The 17,692-nt window shown below is 42.0% G+C and overlaps 2 protein-coding genes across 4 annotated transcripts; one reads left to right on the forward strand and one right to left on the reverse strand.

The window, feature by feature from the left end:
- The first annotated feature begins 3,803 nt into the window (after positions 1-3,803).
- Positions 3,804-5,243, forward strand: EFCAB10 (EF-hand calcium binding domain 10). The gene is made up of 4 exons (XM_054050742.1): positions 3,804-3,988; positions 4,083-4,247; positions 4,493-4,577; positions 5,104-5,243. The coding sequence occupies exons 1-4, from the start codon at positions 3,841-3,843 to the stop codon at positions 5,138-5,140; spliced, it is 435 nt and encodes a 144-aa protein (XP_053906717.1). The 5' UTR covers positions 3,804-3,840; the 3' UTR covers positions 5,141-5,243.
- A 144-nt stretch (positions 5,244-5,387) lies between these two features.
- RINT1 (RAD50 interactor 1) lies at positions 5,388-17,212 on the reverse strand. 3 transcript variants are annotated; one of them, XM_054050723.1, is made up of 14 exons: positions 16,822-17,212; positions 16,005-16,192; positions 15,602-15,843; positions 15,259-15,432; positions 15,032-15,181; positions 13,520-13,676; positions 11,549-11,659; positions 11,100-11,325; positions 10,372-10,509; positions 9,455-9,654; positions 8,045-8,259; positions 7,197-7,377; positions 6,995-7,113; positions 5,388-6,381 (listed from the first exon to the last, which is right to left on the reverse strand). In XM_054050723.1, the coding sequence occupies exons 2-14, from the start codon at positions 16,179-16,181 to the stop codon at positions 6,168-6,170; spliced, it is 2,304 nt and encodes a 767-aa protein (XP_053906698.1). In that variant the 5' UTR covers positions 16,182-16,192; positions 16,822-17,212; the 3' UTR covers positions 5,388-6,167. The 3 variants fall into 3 exon arrangements, with proteins under 3 accessions (XP_053906698.1, XP_053906694.1, XP_053906707.1); XM_054050719.1 differs by having other exon boundaries at positions 16,575-17,211; XM_054050732.1 differs by lacking the exons at positions 13,520-13,676; positions 15,032-15,181; positions 15,259-15,432; ... (1 more) ...; positions 16,005-16,192; positions 16,822-17,212 and adding an exon at positions 14,316-15,023.
- Between the last annotated feature and the right edge of the window lie 480 nt (positions 17,213-17,692).

A 17,692-nucleotide genomic window follows, 5' to 3' on the forward strand; every position in this document is an offset into this window, starting at 1 on the left:
TTGGAATTCCTCAAGGATACACAGTGGGAGGGTGTGATGGAGCTCTTCCAAAGCAGCTACAGAAATGGCAGGACCCAATCCGTACAGCTCCACCCTATGCTCCCTAACACAGAGTGCTTTCTGATGTCCATGCTGGGGGGGAGCATGAAGCATTAGAAGAGCTGCTACTCAGCATGGTCAGAGTAAGTGCATGGCAGACCTACGCATCTTTCCCAGCCTTTATTGCTCCTGTCTTTTCCCATTGTCCTAGACTTCAGTCTTCTAATGTTTGGATTTGGAAGAACATGCCCACCTACCTGTTTTCCTCAGCAAGACAAATGCTTGTTCTGCAACCAACTTCATATATGACATGCAGTCCCTGTTCCTCTTCATTACAACTCTTCAGACTCCTGGTAGTCTATTCAGTCCTGTGTAATTAGATAAAAGGCTTAAGTTATTAACAACATCCTGAAAAAGGCTCAGCTTCTGTCACAACAGGTATTAAGTCTTCCAACCAAATTCAATGTCAAGTAACCAAGACACTTTAAACACATGAAAATAGATTTGGCCCTCAAGTTCTTGATTAAAACTCAGTTAGCAGCATCTCTGAAATGGAAACAGAAAACTTTCAGATGTTTGTCAAATCCTGCCTTTCTTAGTCACCAGAAGTTCATTTTCTCTTACAACAGTCCATGTGAACTGCTCACAAACTGTCCTAAACTATCATACTTTTAGGATTCACACATATAGCTGATACATTATTATATGAACTGAGGATAATAAATTCCCTAACTGATGCAGTATCAGAATATTCTTTTTCCAAGGAAATAGATTGTGCTTTCTTAACAGTGAAATGAAACTTAAGCAAAAATTATTCTTAGTTGCAAATCTAATCAGTTTGCTCTGCTTAGTGATTTTTCTTTAAACACACCTCATCCTGTAATTCCTGTGTTTATTGTCAAAATTGCAGCCCTCAGTGTATGTGCTTCATACCAGTTATTTTTGTTGCCCACTAAAGGATAAACATCCTCTGCCAGATGCTGTCCCAAGCACTGACTTACCTACCTTTATCTCCAGTCTGCTGCTTCTTTCCAGACACTCTTCCCGTCCTTAGGTTCTCATTTTCATGAAAATAATTTCCATGCCTTTATTTGTCCTCTGCTGGCCTGCTCAGTCTTTTGTTCGTACTTCTCTGCACTTTGAGCTACACTTTCTCTGATCACTCTTCGTTAGGAAGAAAACTTTGCTAGCGCTTTGCAAATTCTATTGCAAGGCGTAGAAAAGTCAAATGCAGGAATGGCTTCAGTGACTATGAGTTGTATTCCTTAGGAAAAGGAGGTTTCCATCACTGCCAGGTAGCTGTCAAGGGAGGTAACTGTTACGAACCTACAGTTCTTCTAGCCTGAATTAGGACTTGAAACATAATCACTTTACATACTAAAGAACACAAGCAGAGCACGGCTGTACAATCTCAGCAGTTTTGGATGCTGCCTTTCTCCCACTCTTTTTCTAAGAAAAAGGTCTTGTGATATTTCTGTTTTGGCAAATAGTTAAATATAGACAGTGCTAGGCTTTTCACAGGAATTCCATTCTTTGTTTACTATCTGTTCATTTATCATTGTCTGGGTTTATTTGATGGCAGATGGTTATGTCTTTGTAGATTCGTTTGAATGTTCCTTTTTTGAAGTAGGACACTTGATTGTCATTCTCCTACTTACACTGAGGAGTACAATAAGAAGGTTCTTTGATGTCTCTTCTCCGTTTGCACAGGCTGTGCTGCAAACCTCAACAAGGATTTAAAAATGTTCTTACTCCATGTTGCTAATCATTCTGTTTGCTCCCTGTGCCCGTGCTGAGCGCAGTCCCCAGCTCCACTAGGTGTCCCCGGGACATTTTAATCATAGAATCAGTAAGGTTGGAAAAGGCCTCCAAGATCAATCATCAAGTCCAACCATCAGCCCAAAATCACCACGCCTCATAAACCACATCATGAAGTGCCAAGTCTACATTTTAACCCTCCACGGATGGGGACTCTACCACCTCCCCGGGCAGGCTGTTCCAGTGCTTCACCACTCTTTCAGTAAATAAATTTTTCCTAATATCCAATCTAAACCTCCCCTGGCACAACTTCCACTTCCTCTCATCCTATCACTTCTTATTAGGGAGAAGAGGCCTCACCCACCTCACCACCACCTCCTTTTCACTTGGGAGAAGAGGCCAGCTCCCTCCTCTCCATAACCTTCTTTCAGGTAGTTGTAGAGAGCAATAAGGTCTCCCCTCAGCCTCTTCTCCTCCAGGCTAAACAACCCCAGCTCTCTCAGCCACTCCTCATAAGACTTGTTCTCAAACCTCTTCACCAGCTTTGTTGCTTTTCTCTGGACACACTCCAGAGCCTCAACATCCTTCTTGGAGCAAGGGGCCCAGAATTGAACACAGTATTTGAGGTGCGGTCTCACCAGTGCTGAGTACAGGGGCAGAATAACCTCCCTGGAACTGCTGGTGATGCTGTTTATGATACAAACCAAGATGGCATTGCCCTGGGCACACTGCTAGCTCATATTCAGTCGGCTGTCAACCATTACCCCCAGGTCCTTCTCCTCCAGGCAGCTTTCTGGCCACTCTTCCCTTAGTCTGTAGCACTGCACAGGGTTGTTATACCCCAAGTGCAGGACCCGGCATTTGGCCTTGTTAAACCTCATGCCATTGGCCTCAGCCCAGTGGTCCAGCCTGTTCAGATCCCTTTGCAGAGCCTCCCTACCCTCTATCAGATCCACACTTCCTCCCAGCTTAGTGTCATCTGCAAACTTGCTAAGGGTGCACTCAATGCCTTCATCCAGGTCATTGATAAAGACATTGAACAGGGCTGGACCCAGTACTGAGCCCTGAGGGAACCCCACTTGTGACTGGCCTCCAGCTGGAGTTAACTCCATTTACCACCACTCTCTGGGCCCGGCCACCCAACCAGTTTTCAACCCAGGAGAGTGTGCGCCTGTCCAGGCCAGAGGCTGACAGTTTCTGAAGCAGAATGCTGTGAGAAACTCTGTCAAAGGCTTTACTGAAGTCCAAGAAGACTACATCCACAGCCTTTCCCTCATCCCGTAGTCGAGTCACTTTGTCATAGAAGGTTATCAGGTTAGTTTGGCAAGATCTGCCTTTCGTGAACCCGTGTTGACTGAGCCTGATCACCCGGTTCTCTTGCATGTGCTTCATGATAGCACTCAAGATCACCTGTTCCATGACTTTCCCTGGCACTGAGGTCAGACTGACAGGCCTGTAGTTCCCTGGATCCTCCCTCTGACCCTTCTTGTAGATGGGCACAACATCAGGCAGCCTCCAGTCCAGTGGAACTTCCCCAGTCCGCCAGGACCGCTGGCAGACGATGGGAAGGGGTTTGGTGAGCACCTCCACCAGCTCCTTTAATACCGTTGGGTGGATCCCATCCGGCCCCATTGACTTGTGAGTGTGTAATTGGCCAAGCAGGTCTCTAACCGCCTCCTCTTGGATCGCGGGAGCTTTGTTCTGCTCCTCTAACTCCTGGAGATGGACACACAGGGAACACCTTTCCTTACTATTAAAGACTGACTATTGACTTCGGCTTCCCGCTTTCCCCTCGCCGCAGCCGGGCGCGGGCACTCGTCGACGTCCCGACGACCCCTCCGCTCCGCCCGACACCCCGAGCGCCGCGAGGGACCCCGCGGGCCGCGCCCCCCGACAGGACGACGGCCCCCGGGGCTGCGGCAGCTCCGCCCCTCGCCGGGGCCATGCGCGGGGCGGGACCATGCAAGGGCGGGGCCATGCGCGGGGCGGGACCATGCAAGGGCGGGGCCATGCGCGGGGCGCGCCGTCTCCTGGCAACGCGGGATGGCGGCGCGCGAGCAGGAGCTCTGCCGCGGGGAGCGGAGCCCCGAGCAGCCCCACCGCGAGCAGCAGTGCCGGGAATACCTGCGGCAGCACCGCATCCCCGAGCTGCTGCACCGCCTGAGCGCGCTGCTGCTCTACCACCGTCCCGGTGCGGCCGTGGGGGCGGCGGGGAAGGGGCTGCTGCGTGGGCTCGGGTCGCTTCTGACGGCCCCGCGCCCGCGGGCGCTTCGGCTTTGTTGCAGAGCGGCCCCGGGAGTTCCTGATCCAGGCGCTGGAGAGGGTGGCGGCCGCGAGGCGAGCGGAGGGCGAGTTCCCCGACCTGATGGACGACGCCAACCTGGGTGCCATGTTCGGGCTGCTGGACGTGTTGGGCCAAGGCCACGTTACGGCCCCGCAGTTCAGGGAAGGTGCGTGTCCCCAAGCAGCAGGTTGCGCCGAAGCCATCGCCTGTGTCTGCTCTGAGCTGTTAAAATAGTTCCAAAGCTACACGGGTGTATTTTAAATGTATCCACGCACCTGCCAGTATACAACCTAGAAAGTTTGAATGCTCACATGGGTCTAAGTCACATATGTTTACATATCTAGCACATCTAAGCCACTTAAATTAATCTTTCCAAGACTCACACGGGAAATTCTCTTTCCTTACCTTTAGCACTTAAGACTCTGGGACTGGGCACTGAAGATCTGCAGACTGGAGATGATGCAAATATCACACTGGACACATTCAAGGAAGAAGTGTGAGTTTAATCAAAAGGGGATTGGGGAGGGGGATATGCACAGATTTTCACTGAGATTTATTTTTTATTTACAAGACCATATGACTACAAGACCTGGTGGTTTAAGCTCAACCTCTGTAATCTGCACAGCAAGACATAAAAGGTCATTTAATGCCCAACCTTGCTTGGCTTGCTGCAGCCTGAACTGAACTCCAAATTTTTCTCTAGCATCTCGCTTCCAGGATCCTCCCAAAGCAGATCTCTGAGATCACACACATCCCCTGGCTCCGGCAGCCATTCCTCAGGTAGCCCAGGGATTCGAATGCTGAGCTAGGAATGTGAAATAGCAAAGCTGTGTTGTCTTCTTTGCCAGAGGCAGTAATGCAGCTGTAGATGGAACAAGCTCAAGAGTTGTGATAATTTCTCATGGTCAAGGTATAGTTATAAAAAAATTGCCCCTAGAACTGTCACAATCACTGAAAGGTAGCTACAACTAATTCTCCTCATTGTTATCTAACTAGAATTTTATTTATTTTTTCTGTCTTAGGAAGAAAAAGATGCTGGAGAGCTGGGCTGTGTATTAGTTTGTGCAGTCTGCTCAATTCTCCTTCTGGCATGTCAGGTGGTGATAGCTGATTTTAGGCAGTACTGTTTTTCTCATGTCCCCACGCTGTTGGAGCAATCATCTGGAAAGGACCAAAAGCCAGAACTTGTTCACATCTACCAGGCATTGGAGGAGTATCTTTGGAAAACTGCTTTTCTTAATATGATTAGATGGTTAAAATAAAAAAAAAAAAAAAAAAAAAAAAAGAGAGAGATCTCTTTTATACAGATAAAACAGTGATTTGGAGTTTCTTCATTCTGCCTGTGGCTTACAGTCAGGGAGTGCCATTAAGATTAACTTGGAAGAATTGATCTGTTTTTTAAGTTGTCAGTTGGGCTTGTTTTGTGTTGGGGCTTATTTTTAAAGGAAGGACCAACTTCAGCAAGCTATGACAAATGTCCACAGTTGAAGAAAGGTGGCACTTCCACGTAAAATGCTATTTTCAAACTCAGAACACAGTATTTAGCAATTTTTTAGGAAAAACTTTTTAAAAAAAATACAAGACTGATACAGCAAAGAAAAAATGGAATTAATATGAATAAAGAAAACAAAGTGGCATATTCCTTCATTTCTTCCGTGTTCCGTCTATACACACTTTAATACAGAACATAGATTAAATGGGATTTAGAGATGTAAAATATCTGTGTTCAGAGAAGGCAGACCAGTTCATAGGGAAGAGTCATCCACACATACTCTGTGTTCCTTGGAACAATGTTACAGCACACATCCATGACAAGGCAGACATTCATGAGAGATGACAGTTTTAGCTTCTAAATGCCATGGCAAGATGGCTGTGGAAAATACGATCTGCACAGTTCCAAACCAGGTCGGTCGCATTTTGAATTTTCATTTAAAACTGTATACAACAAGGCATAAGATTGGATTAAACCAGTCATTCAGTATACAGTGCTGAAAAAAGTATTCCAAGTATATTACAACATATTTGCTTTGCTTTTGTTTGAAATAAATAATCTAGCTCAAATTATTAACCATTTCTGAAGAAGTCTTTACTTCCCTGTATTTGGCCAACTAGCTCTCAAATTGAGAAGAATCTCAACATCTTTTTGAGCTAATTTATAAACTCCAAGTTCATTGAGTGCCGCCGTTGCAGATGGCTGGTTTGGTATTAATGTTTCATCTTCTGAAGCCGACTGTAGTACATCCTTCAGAAGCAAGGCAGAGCCAACATTCAGGTTCAGGATAATGCAGGCTTCTTTTATGCTAGAGGAAAAAGTTACATGGATTAATATGAGAAGCACTGGTGAGATACACTTAATTTTGTGCACACAGAGATTAACAAAAACCTCCATGGACTTCTGAAAAGGATCAGAAGTATCAAACTATGAAGTACTGCTCAGATCACAGCAAATCCTATACTTGTTCTTACTGTCTAAGCCTTTTCCATTATGTATGTGTATTTCATAACTGTCAATATTTTGCCCCACAGTGCTCAGCATGGCTTTTGCTTCTTAAGTTTTTCCACTATAATAAAAAATACGAGATAGAATTTACCACTTAATCTGTCCAGCTCTCCCTAACTACATTTTCCCCTAAGATAATTAGAAGCTTCTTATTCAGCATATTTTAAGAGCAGGGTTTAACAGTTGCTAGAACCTGAGCATTTTCCAAATGGTTATCATTAAGGGGCAAACAGATACCCTCTCTTTGTCACATTGTTTCTTGTGTAACTAGGATATACAGGCCTGTGCCCACTACGCATTAGCTATTGTGGTTCCTTTGTGCATCTCTGTTCTCCTATGCTGGGTATAATATGTACGTATCACCTAGATGTTCAATTTTGAAATGCCAATGGATCAGAAGTTGGTCTACTTACTGCTTGAAGTAGTTTTCTGGTCTCTTGCAGTAGTGTGAAAATAAAGGGAACAGGTTTCTACTCATGTCAAACTGGAGTTGCGCTGCTCCTCCTTCATTGAAATGGTTTGCCATTATTATCTAGAAAGACAAAGAAGGGCATCTGCTTTTAAATAGTCACAACTAACACTGCATTGCAGGGGTCATATTTTGTCGATACCTACTTCCTGATATATGTACGTATCCACTTTCTCTGCAAGCATTTGCCAGAAAATTTTGAACAGTGAGTGACAGAGCTGCTGTTCCAGTTGTAGCAAGCGGTCTCGTAAGGTCAACAACATTGGGCAAGCTGAGCTTGATAAAGACATGACTGCTTGTTCTGCTTGAGATGGTAATGATAACCACCTGAAAGAAATTAGCACACTGAAGTCATTATAGTGAAATTATTCATATTACAACAACTGAAGTTAAAATTATCCTTTAAAAAAGATCTTGCCCACTGACAATGTTCAGAGACAGTTCTTCTTTCCCCTTTCAAATCTAAAAGTTATCACAGTCTAATGCTACGTTTAAATTTCATTTAATATTAAACTCATGCTTTAATCATAAATCTCTGAACATGTTATTCAAAGAAACTCCAATCTAAGCTAGAAAATCGTTGAGTTGTATTAATTTTATGAACAAAATTCCAGGAATAGGAAATTCCACTCAGGAGCAAACATTCAAGAAACCTTATAAGTCTGTGAAGACAGAACAGCCATTACAGGCCATTTCATATAAACTCTTTAATACCACTATGAAGAAAATCACTCTTGTCCAACCTAGAGTAATCCAGAACTACTCTAGGCATTTCTGAGGCAAAATGCACCCATTAACTGTGGAACTACTTTAGAAAGCATAGCATTAAAACAGTCTTGAAGTGTCAAGAGAATTTTCCAAAACTTACTATCCCACACCATTGCTATTCAGGAAAATAATTTTGCCTATTAGCTATTCCTGCCTTTATTTACTTCAATATTTTTAACACAAAGTAACAATGTAATATGGGAGGGGAGTGAACAGACAGAATCACCTCTCTTTTCTGTACAGCTTTGCAGCATCTTTGACCTCTCTGAAGACATGATCCACTTGACGAGTCAGCATGTCATGTTTCAGGCGTTCCAGAAGATTAATCATGTCATCAAAGACAGAAGCCTCCATTGATGCCAGCTGCCCTAGCTCTAGTTTACTGACCGTGTTACTTTCTGCACGAACCTCCAGTTCAGCCTGCTGTAGCTGCAAGAAGAACTAGAGGAACAGAACCAGATATGAATAGTACAAAAAATAATCTTACCATTTGAGTTTTTCAATGGTACTTTAATAGGCACGGTTCCAGAAAATGTTCTCCTGACACATTCATAAACTTAGAATTTTAAGGTTTAAAGATACTTTCTTATCTTTCCCAGTGGTCCTGATTTAGTAGAAAAAAACCCCTCTGTGGCTTAATTCAAGTGCTGGAACTGGTATGGGTTTCAGATACAACAGCAGATAGGTAATGGGAATAGATCTAGAGAAATACTAAAAAGATACATTAGGACTGACAGCAGAATGCTTAAAAAAAAAAAGCCGATTTTGACTTTTTAATATTTGCAAAAGTAATCTAGCATCTTTAATTGCAATTTGTTTTAGAAATCATTCATTAAATCCTAAATTTGCTGGGCTGACAACAGCAACAAAATAGGTCAAACTTAATGTGACATAGTGGTATGATGCTAGGTAGACGCAGCCATATAACACGAAGGCTGCTGTCCTATCCAGTCAGATTATCCTCTGCTGGAGCCACAGTTTCCTACAAAGACAAAAGTAATTTGAAGGCTGCCCATCTCGCACACAATACTTATTTCTTTACATGCAACAGTTTTTTTACCTTTTGTACCAATAACCATAGAAAAACTGAAATGCTACAGAATAGCCATGCTGCCACCAGGCTACTATAAAGCAAAGTAATTAATTCCCAATTCCCAGTTATGCAGGAGCAGCTTTTCTGAGTAACACCTAAACCATGTTGGAACGTAAGATAACTGTGCTGAATCCATTTAAGCTAACCTGCCATGGTACTAGAGTTCAAGCATTGTGCACAGGTTACTGCACACACTATGACATCAATGCTGGCTCCAAGATCTCCAAAATCAACTCATTAACTTTTGACAACACAGAGCATGTAAAGCGGAATACTTTTTTTCTCTGTTCAGGTTGTTACATCCCCCAGGCTCTCTCTGCATTTCCCTAGAAAGTTTATAATTATTACAGCTTAGATCTCAAACAATAACTTGTCCTTATTGATATATCTTTTATTAGGTCTGAATTTACATCGCATTCTATTTTTTCAGTAATTAACTCTTCTGAATACACCTACACAGTGCTGAATATAAAATGTTTGTTATGAAACAAACTTCCAAATCCATTTTAAAAGATAATTTTTTAAAGTACAATAATCACTTACTACATTGTCAGCCCAGTCTGCCAACACTGTTGCTATATAGTTAACAGCATTAAGGATTGCACAGTATCGGAATCCTAAGGAAGCTCTAGTCTCTTCCTTCATTACTTGAGTTAATCGTATCCTGAAATCATCAACTAACTCCTTCTGTAGGCCGAGGAACTGCAGTTTTCTGGAAGCTGTTGGAAGATTCTTATACCTGTCTGAAAAGACGTTAATTAAATGTTTTTTGGTTTTCCAAAACTGAATAAAACCTTTCCAAAAAAGAAACCTTACATTCATCTTACTACAGAACCTTACGCCTATGAGAACATCATACAGTATTAAAAAATGCTGACATATTTTAACAATTTCAGGGAAACTTCTCAATACAAAATGTAAAGAAACCACATTATTCCCCCCCTCCTGATTCCACTAGCATTTTGTATTTTAATACTTTAAGCAGTATGTGTTTATATCACACTACCCAGTATGGCCCCCTAAAGCGTACCCACACAGCATTAAACATGCAATTAAGTGTTTTCTGAAAACTTATTTGCTCTTATGTTCTGTTGCAAGAAAGCAGATGTTGCTTAATAACTTCTAAGTTGTCACAGATTCAAAACGAATAGCAGGATATTTTTATTACTTGACTGTAACAAATCATACTCTCTCAAGTATGAATGAGTTCTAATATGCTAAATATCAAATGTATTTTTAACTTTATTTTGTAAACATGTCACTAGCTGAAGATTATTCATGTTTAAGTGTCCAAAATACAAAACAAACAAGAAAGCTTTTATTAAGTTGCAAACATTAGAGCTCTGCAACGTTATTTGGTGACTACAGCACACAATGGATATTCAGTGAGGAAATCTCTCAGCTGAAGTGTTTTCACTATTTGTAACAAACAAGAGCAATGCCCACAGATTAACAATTACCTGTTATAACTAACAACAGGGTCATAAAAGTTTCAGCACAGTCTGGGACCTTCATTTCATCTACATCGGTGATATCTTTGTATTGCGATATCCACGCAGCCTCTGATGAAAGCATGGAGTCCATTTTCTGAAGAGCAACTGAGATGCACAAAACTTGTAAGTTGCTTCAATTTTTTAATTAAAAAAAAAATTTAAAAAACCCTCCTCTAAAGTATATACAAGTCTTATCTCAGGTAACTTAAATTTTACAATTTCAGGTTATAAGAAATACTGATGACTGGTTTAATATAAAATCAGCTTCAATGTGTCTGCATTTGCAACACTGGTACAAACTATGTTAGAGTTGGTGGAGGGAAGGGTTGGGGAGTTTAATAGCTGGCTTGCTCCTTTCCAATACATTTCCTCTTAGTTTAGCAAAAATTAATACCCTTTCCCTACATCAATTTAAAGTCCATTCTTGTCTACACACACAGAAATATAACATTTGTCTAAAAAGAAGCCCCCTGGATTCCATACAGCTCAGGGGCAAGAGACCTACAAACTACAGAATCATTATTACAGCCTAAACAATATTTAGTCAAAATAATCACAGTGTATAAAAATACGCATGTCCTTTATAGTAGCTCATCCAAGTCACTTATCTTATTTAAGAAGGCTATTCATGTAAGTTTCCATATAGTTCCTGACTCTGTAATATAAAGGCCAACAAAATCCACTGGAAGACTTACATTTTTTTTCCACTGTTAGCCACCTTTGGAAGCAGCATTCTTCTGACAGAATATGCATGCAACTGGGAAAGCTGCTGAGATAGCCATGAACGCTGTATAACTCTCTTTCAAACAGAAGCACCTCATCCACAAGGTGACAAAAGAGTGTATCGTCATACAATATGCACGGAATGTCAGCAGCCAGCTTCTCCAAAATCAGCATCACTAGAGCACGAGAGAATTCAAGCTTTTGAAAGAAAAAAGTGAATAATGTCAGAGATGGGAAGTATTAACATGTGGAAATGCGTACATAACAAACTGCTACTAGGCTGAATTAAGTCTCAATGTGTACTTCGTGAAATCGGTGCAAGCAGGCTTGCACAAATATCATTAGGATTTGACTTACATATATGAATATGTACCATATATATACACACACACACACGTATATAATATGTGGAAATGCTTACCCCAGCATTCACTGAAGATCCTGCCTTGTCCAGTATTGGCTGGATTTTCTCATCAAGGAACTTTGCATGATTTCCAATCCACATAAGTACTTGTGTTAAATACCACTCAGGCTTATTAAAATAGAAAAGAAAATATTAAATGCATTCAAACAACATTAATTTAAGTGCTACCGGTATTTTAAGACAAACTTCTAAAAATACCGGCCTCTTCCCCTGCATTCTCTTGATCTTGGATCATACAAGTCTTTCACTGTGTTTTACTTCGCTTTGATTTTCATAAAAGCAGTGTCAGACAAGTATTTCTGGATCTGAATTGACTTACACGCACCAATTATTCTGCTTCTTCTCAAGCAAAAGTTCCATTTTTTTATCTGCACCTTCACCGCTGCTTTCTGACTCATGAAGTCTTTCCTGCATCATATACTTCATTCCGTTCTTCTGTGTGGTCTTTATGTCTCAGTACAGCAAAAAGGATGCACTCCTGAGAAAACTCTTCCCAGCAGCTCCATTCTTACTGTCATTGAACCCAATCTAAACTCCACCTTCCCCCTGGAAGTGGGGAAACTATCACCTTCTCATTTCACATTTAAGCCTTTAATCTTTTTCAGTTCCCACACCTAGTGAAGATAGGCTGTTGTTTTTGATGAACGCTCCTTTCACTGTTCATGCAAGCAGAAGCAATTCCTGGCTTTCTCAGTCCCAACAGCCAAAGAATCTGCTGCTGAACTGCACTCACATTCTCCACATTTTGTGTGTCTGTTTCCCACTTCTGTATTAATGTTCACTTGCCTACTGAATCACAGTTCTTTTCCGTTTTGGTTTTTTTTTCATTTGATACTCCCTCCCAAACTTGCCAAGATTATTGTGAACTCAAGCCTATTCTCAGAAATACTTGCCATCCCTTCCACTGGTAATCACCCCCCAAACCAGGGATTTGTAATCCCCCAATATTTTACCTAGCTATTTTCTTTATTCTATTATTCAAGCCATTGTTAAAAAAAAAACCAACACAAACCAAACCAAAACCAACCCGAATTTGAGCAAGGCCCCGCTGAAATATCTTTCTGATCTGACACTAGATTATCTGTAAACTCTTCTTCACAAGTTTTTCAGAAAAACAGTTGTTCACCTACTGTTGTTCACAAATTTCCTCTCTGGAACACAATTTTCCCATTTGCTTATGAAATAATTTTGCTCATACCTAAGAACCCTCTAACGTACACATTATTTTAAAAAGCACTGAAGTAGCAACTAACAATGATTACAAATATATTTACACTTACTCAAGATTGTCAATACAAACACACAGACTTGTACAACTGAACTGTTACAAAACAGCTCTCAAGCTCTGCTCTGGATGTATTACAGCAGCATTAACACAATGAAACCCTTTCCAATAATAAGTCTCAGATAACAAGTGAGTCCGTTTCCAACGAGTAAACTGGACATCTCTTGCAGTATACCAATTAAAGAAAGGTAACCCAGAAAACTACTCATAGAACACTGCCTTTAGACTGAGTACATTTAATACACCAAGAGCAGAATCCAGCATTTTCAGTGTCATGACAGGAGAAAAAAACAATGCCAAAATCCAGTATCACAGCTTTGTACAGCCTTGGAGCTCAAGCAATAAGTAACAGTGCAAAACCATTTGCAAGGAGACAGAACAAATTAATCAAAGCTTCTGAAATGATGGAGTCAGTCAGAGGTTGTAGTAATGCTTTCTAAAGCATCTGGGCAAGGGAGAAATATTGCCTGGCCCAGAAAAGATCCTTGTGCCTCTGAAGGATCTCCAAGCGCTACCTTGATGTCTGTCCATACCAAAGTAGACACAAGAACTGCATGGTTCTGAAGAATCTTAATTTCAGGAAGCAAAGTGTTGAAGCCATCCAATTTAAATATAGCAAACTGTTACTTAAAAAAACAAACAAACAATTTAAAAAAAAAAAATCAAACTTCTTTCTCCTATACCTTGTTTAAAACATTGGTTTGTTTATTTCCAGTGAAATGATACTTGAACCTTTTCTGAAGGGGATTCAGCATGATCTGCATTGGAAGGATAATGGGTGGTGACAGGGGCAAAGAGTACTTTTCCGGCAATTGTTTAGGTTTGGTTAACAGTTCATCTCTAAGTTTCACAGTCAAGGATGAATTTAAGTGTTGAATTCTCCTAACATTGTCATTTCAATAGAATGGATTTATAAAAATGAACATTTCTTAGTTCTACCTCATTGGCTGAAGGCAGTATTATGCAATAAATACAATTTCTCAAATACGAAGGACACTCAAAATATTTCAGTTTATATAATATTTAATACAGCTCATGCTGCTAAGAATTATTTATTCAATGAGAATACAAATCACTTAAGTCAGTTTGATTTAGCAAACTAGTATCATTAAAAAAAAAAACAGTGGAAACCACCAGGATTGGTACCAAATACAAGGACTGTTCAAGAGACATAATTATTCATGTTTCTTAAAGGAGGATAAAAGACTCAGGAGATTAATAAATGCAATACATGATTTCACATTTTCACATAACTGATTTAAGTGACCCAGACCAGACCAAAACTGTTACCAACTTGGGGTTGTGTAGAACCACCTTGTATCCTCCTACCCCATGATACTAAAAAGGAAAAAGGTAGCCACAACTACTTCATGAAAAATTGCTTGGCTGAGCTTTAGCTGTGATTTAATTCACAGAAGGATTAAGCATTAGGAAAAAATTTTTCACTGAAAGGAATAGCGAAGCACTGGCAGAGCCTACCCAGGGAAGCAGTGGAGTCTCCATCCCTGGAGGAGTTCAAAAAGCAAGTAGATGTGGCATTTTGGGTCATAATTTAGTAGGCACGGTGGTGTTGGACTGATGGTTGGACTGGACGATCTTGGACGTCTTTTCTAAGCTTATTATTCTATGAAAAAAAAAGGAACAGGATGAGCAGCAGGGCCTTCTGACTAACCTCAGAGGCAGGTTATTATTGCTGCACAACAAAAATCCTTCCATAGTCCCTCCTTTTTGCAAAGTCTCCTTCCGAGACATGTATCTTTAGCTTTCCCTCTTTCCTTTCTGGGATGGGACATAAAGAGATTAAGGCTGATTTCAAATAAGGCTATGAAACACAAAGCATTAACTGTGTAAAATAAAATACACATCATCATTTTTTTTATTAACATTGGTAATCTTGCTGCAACGTGTAAGGCCCGATGGTCCCCAAACCTGATCTGTTAGCTACCATGACATCACTGCATCTGATGACCCGGAGTTACAATGCTGCTGCTGCTAAAAATGACAACTTTGGCACCTGGCATTTTCTAAACAAACAAACAAACTCCTCATATTCTAATGTTAATACAAACTAACAGAAATGCAAATTATCTTCTGTCTTTAGGGTGAACAAAATTTAAAGTAACCCTCCATGAGAATGTGCAGGTCTGACATTTATTACTCTTACTAAAATACAACACAACTATTAAAAAGGATACGAGGTCTGCAATTTCAGAAGCTGACAAAACAACATCTCCAAGTTGTTGTACACATCAGGAGCATTGGCTGGTGCAGCAAGGCCAAAGGCCTGAGACTGTGGTGGTCCCACAAATGGCCAGCGGAGCTGGTTTAGCACCTCTTCAAAGTCACTGCAACACAAAATACATGCTTTAACACAAACTTACAGTGCGCCATAAAGATGAGGGGGTAATAGCACATCTCTTACCTTGACAGTTTGTCCTTAAGAATTTTATGCCAGAATTTAACAGTGGATCTCACAAAAGCAAGAAGATGAGAACAAGATGACTTCTGAAGTTTAAGATCTAGTTCTGCCATGAATGCTAGAGTACTGGCTGCCTCTGGAACATTGTTGGTCATCAGATATTGCTGAATGCTATCACTACAAACCAAAAGAAAAGTCAAGGCCAAATATTCATTAAAAGATACCAGAAAACAATCGTCTATATCCTGAAAAATTAAGATAAAACTTTTTCAAATCTAAAATATTTTAACAATGAGACAAATGAGGTTACCAGTCCCAGAATGTACAAGCAGTACTCAAACTTTACCTTAATTCTTCTATTCGTGATATCCATTTAAGATATGACAGGTGCTGTTCAATCTCTTCTACTTGACTAATCAGGACACCAAGATCCTCCATCAACGGCTGAGCGTTCAGTAAGTGGCTATTGATTGAATTGGATAGAAGAGTTTCTTCCTCAAGGAGCTGATTCAGAGACTTTCTAGAATCTTCTGCGTTCTTTAAAGCATTCTGAATCCTTTTAGGGACTTCTGATGAAACTGTCAGTACCTATATTCACAGAGAAGTACTACATGTGACACAAAAAACCACTGAAGTACGTAGAGCAGTGCCATTTGAGACATGAATATATCACTTTAATTTAGCTAAATATCCTTAATCAGTCACACAGCATATTCAGAAGAAGGGCGGGAGAGAGAAAAGACGCTTACCTGTTCTTCTAACTGCTTTTTATTTTCAGAAAGCTTCTCAATGAGGTTTTCTAGTTTCTTCAGAGACTCGTAGTCATTTCCAACTTCTCTTTCCACAAATTCAGAAACGTAGAACGGGATATCACAATGATCTAAATCTCTAGTAACTTCTTTCTTTCTAACAGCAACGGTTGCCATGATTTCCTTTTCTGCAATACCAATTGTACAATTTCTATAGTCACCACCAAGACAGCACAAACAACTATTGATGCATTGAGGACACACAACTCCATGAAAAGCTGGGCAGATCAACTTAAACTGAAACTTAAATATGACATTCAGTAGACACACTGCTTTAAGTAAGACATCTTGTTGACATATGATAAAACCTTGCTAACACATCAACTGGTGACATTTTACACATTAATTACTGAAGAAAAATATGCCTGTTTCTTCCTTCCCCAAAACTGTGGATTTTATTAAAACTAGTTCAAAATACAGTTTCTACATATGTGACATAGAAAACATAATGAAAAAGAGTGAAAAATATATTTGTAAGATACAAACGACGATATTAATGTCCTGCTTTACCTTTCCAGACAGTTTAGGATGCTCAGAGATAACCGATGACTGAGGTATCACTAGCAAAGGATCCACTGATGCCTTGCAATGGTTTGTAAAGTAAGAGCATCACGGAAACAGAGCAGAAGGGCACTTGCTTGATCCACACATTTGGCAGCAGCCAGGGAAACCCAGACTTGAAACTAAGACGATACTCGTGTGCAGTGAAACAAAGAAAAGGCAGCAAGGACGATCGCTTGGCCAGTTCAATTCTCACCTTTCTAATACCACTTTAAAAATGAAGCGTAAGCACTCGCTGTACATCAGCTGCTGCTGCGATTCAGTGAAAAACCCCGTTAAACAGACAACGGGGAGAAAACGGTGCAAGCGATGAGCCAGGAGCGAGAGCGAAGCGGGAGACCGAGGGCGAGGCTGAAGGAACAGCGAATAAGGAGGACAGTGCGGTCAAAAGCCCTGCACTGTTTGCGGCGGTGACAACAAACCGAGCCGGGGCAGAGCTCCTCGAGCGGTGCTGCTTCCCCGCGGAAGGACCGTGGGACAGGTCGCTAGGTCGCGTCCCCCGGCCGCTCACTGCTCCGCCACGCAGCTCTGCACGCACCTCAGGGCGCGATAAGGGCTTCGCGGACCCCCACCCCCCCGCCTCGACCCACCCCGACCGCGCGGCGGCTCCGCCCCTGACGCGTCAGCAGCACGGGCTGCGGCGCGAGGGCGCACACGCAACACCTCCCCCGTCCAACCCGCGCGCATGCTCACTGCTGTCGGAGGGGGTGCAGAGCGCATGTATAGCGCCACGCCCCTTCCGTCCCAGTGCGCGGCGCCCCGGGCGCATGCGCAGCTCCACGCCCCTTGCCCGGGCGCGGCACGCTGGAGGGCTGGGCTGGTTGCAGTGCGCATGCGCAGCGCCTCGCCCACTGTGTTCCCCGAGGGCGGTGGCCCGAGCGCATGCGCAGCTACAAGACCCTCCCTTCCCCGGTGCTCGGCGCCTGGCCACGCCCCCTTCCCAGGGCACGGTGGTCTGGAGGGCGGGGCTGGTTGCAGTGCGCTTGCGCAGTGCCACGCCCTCCGCTTCCCCCACGCTCGGCGCTAGGGCAGTGCGCAGGCCACATGCGCAGCTCCACACCCCTTTC

Source organism: Cuculus canorus, chromosome 1, assembly GCF_017976375.1.
Source record: "Cuculus canorus isolate bCucCan1 chromosome 1, bCucCan1.pri, whole genome shotgun sequence".
Taxonomy (NCBI): Eukaryota; Metazoa; Chordata; class Aves; order Cuculiformes; family Cuculidae; genus Cuculus; species Cuculus canorus.